At 38.6% G+C, this 3097-nt stretch overlaps 1 protein-coding gene across 1 annotated transcript in view; it reads left to right on the forward strand.

Annotated features, from left to right (window-relative positions):
- Positions 1–1371, forward strand: part of LOC107018049 — a 64902-nt gene extending 63531 nt beyond the window's left edge. Inside the window, exon 10 of the mRNA XM_015218411.1 lies at positions 1339–1371. Coding sequence (XP_015073897.1) covers positions 1339–1371 — 33 coding nt within the window. The remainder of the gene's footprint in view (positions 1–1338) is intronic.
- The last annotated feature ends 1726 nt before the right edge of the window (positions 1372–3097 follow it).

Here is a 3097-nt window from a genome sequence, read left to right on the forward strand (position 1 = left end):
GAGTGATGGTGGATCCTTCTAAGATTGAAACAGTGAGAAATTGGGTGAGACCTACTAATGTGTTAGAAATAAGAAGCTTTGTTGGTTTACCCAGCTACTACCGTCGATTTGTCAAGGGATTCTCTTCTATTGCCTCCCAACTGACGAACTTGACTAAGCAGAATGTTCCATTTGTATGGTCGGATGAATGTGAGGAAAGCTTTCAGAAACTCAAGACCTTGCTGACTACTGCACCTATCCTTACCTTGCCAGTAGAGGGTAATAACTTCATTGTTTATTTTGATGCATCTTATTCTGGTTTGGGTGCAGTGCTAATGCAAGAGAAGAATGTAATTGCTTATGCTTCGAGGCAATTAAAGGTGCATGAACGTAACTATCCGACCAATGATTTGGAATTGGCTGCAGTTGTGTTTGCATTAAAGCAATGGAGACATTATCTCTATGGGGTCAAGTGTGAAGTCTATATAAATCCCCTTTGAGCATTTTCAAGATTTTCGTCAATCTCTACCAACTATGGTGATTATAGGGGGTACAAAACAGGGTCACCCAAAATAGAGAAGCCTCCCAAAATCATCATATCTTCAAGAGTAACAATAGCTTCAGCCCATGGAAACAAAATAAATGTTAGTCTCACAACACCACCTTTCTACCAACAAAAAAAATCAAGTGTTGATCTGACTCTATAAACTGAACTCTTGATAGCTATATAAATCCATGCTTCTTTCCATATAAGGTGATGGATAGACTCCATCATTTGAACTCGTTCTTATAATTTTATTTTTTGATATCACCATTCATTGCAACCATGAATGAGTCTTTGAATGGCTACTAAAATTCAAATGGAAAAGGAATTGACGGACCTCCTCCATATTTACACTACTTATTAAATTACAGGCTCAAATGAATTGATTTTAAACAGAGAAAGACCGAATAATTTCATACAAATATCACTCATTTACTATGATCTGCACAAATAATGCCAAGTACTTGAAAAAGATTGAGTTATCTTTGTCTCCATCTAGGTAATTTCTACTTATCAAATCTTTGATTGATAACAAAACAGTAGGTGAATATCTCAATTTTCCCTCTCCCATTCTAGCTGTCACAACCCAGACCGTCGTGATTGGCACCCACACTACAACTCGGGGGAGAATCACTACTAACAACCAACTAAAGTAAGAAATCTACAACTAAGATATTTAAGTTACGGAAGCAAGTTAAATAACTAAAGGCAAGGTTCCATTACTGAATATAAATCCTTGTTTTATAAAAAAGTTTTCGGCCCTGATTTTTCCCCCTTAACATATCTATAACGATGAAACCCGGTCATTACAACAGATACCAATTTACCCATCACTCATCCCCGAGTGATCAACTAAGGAAAGGTAGGCTTGAAAAAGAACAAGGTAGTACATGATGTCTCGCATATCCTTCTTAGTCTCTCAAATAGCTTCCTCAACTGGACGATGCTTCAATTTAACTTTCACGGACTTAATATCTTTGGTCCTCAACTTCCGAACATCATGATCAAGAATAAGAATCGGTTCCTCCTCATATTGGAGGTCCTTGTCTAGCATTATTGAGTCCCACTTAGTGATATAGCCACCATTCCCGTGATATCTCTTCAACATAGACACATGAAATATAGGATGTAGACCGGACAAATTTGGCGGTAACGCCAATCAATACGCCACCAACCCTTCATGTTCAAGGATCTAAAAGGGACCAATATAGCGAGGAATCAACTTACCCCTCTTCTCAAATATCATCACTCCTTCATGGGTGATACCTTGAGGAGGATATTCTCGTATGTCTAGTATTCTATATCTCTCCCCTTGTGATCCACATACTTCTTTTGTCTACTCTGCTTGGTTAGAAGTTTAGCTTGAATGCTCCTCACCTTATCTTGACCATCCTTCACTAAGTCAACCCCCAACGATTTTACATCTCTGGATTCAAACCAACCTATGGACGATCTACATCTCCTCCCATATAACTCCTCAAATGGTGCCATATCAATGCTTGAGTGATAACTATTATTACATGAGAACTCACATAGGGGTAGAAACCTATCCCAATGCCCTCCAAAGTCAATTACACAAGCTCTCAACATGTCCTCCAACACTTGTATTGTCCTCAGTGATTGTCCATCCATCTAAGGATAGAAGGCTGTTCTATAAGTGAGTTGTGCGCCCAATTGAAAAATGCAAATTCCTCCAAAACTTTGAAGTGAAAAGGGTTCCACTATCTGAGATGATGGAAAGGGGCATACCATGCAACCTCACTATTACTTTTACATATATGCTAGCCAAATTTTCAGCGTTGTAATCCACACTTACTGGAATGAAATGGGCTGACTTGGTCAACCTATCAACTACAACCCAAATAGAATCGAATTTCCCCAAAGTCTTGCAAAGAACAACCATAAAATCCATTGCTATCCTTTCCCACTTCCATTTCGGAATTGGAATCTTTTTTAAGTAGCCCCGCCGGCCTTTGATGTTCATACTTCATTTGTTGATAATTCTTACACTTCGCCACAAACTTCTCAATGTCTTGTCTCATACCCCACTACCAATACACTCGTTTCAGATCTCTATACATCTTGGTCACACCCGAATGAATATAATAGCGCGAGGTATGAGCCTCCGCCAATAACCTTATAACAAAATCATCAACTCATGAAAAACACATTCTACCGTTATAGTTAAGCATAGCATTAACATCTAGAGTGGTTCCTTGAGACTTACCTATTGCATTCTTTATTCTAAGCTCATCTAAATCTCGGCTTTTAATTGCTTGGTCTTGATTTCCTTGATGAACATGGACTTAGCTTCAATGCTAGCTAACAACCTACCTCTTTCAGAATTTCCCAACTGCACGAACTTAAACTCTAAGTTCTGAGTCTCCTTCACAAACATTTGCTTTGTTCCACTCAAGTGAGATAAACTACCCATACTTATCACTTTTTGACTCAAAGCGTCAACCACAACATTTGCCTTACCCTGATGGTATTGGATAGTCACATCATAATCCTTGAGTAATTCCATCCATCTTCGCTGCCTCAAATTCAAATCCTTTTGGGTTAATACATGAT

Source organism: Solanum pennellii, chromosome 1 (assembly GCF_001406875.1).
Source record: "Solanum pennellii chromosome 1, SPENNV200".
Classification (NCBI taxonomy): Eukaryota; Viridiplantae; Streptophyta; class Magnoliopsida; order Solanales; family Solanaceae; genus Solanum; species Solanum pennellii.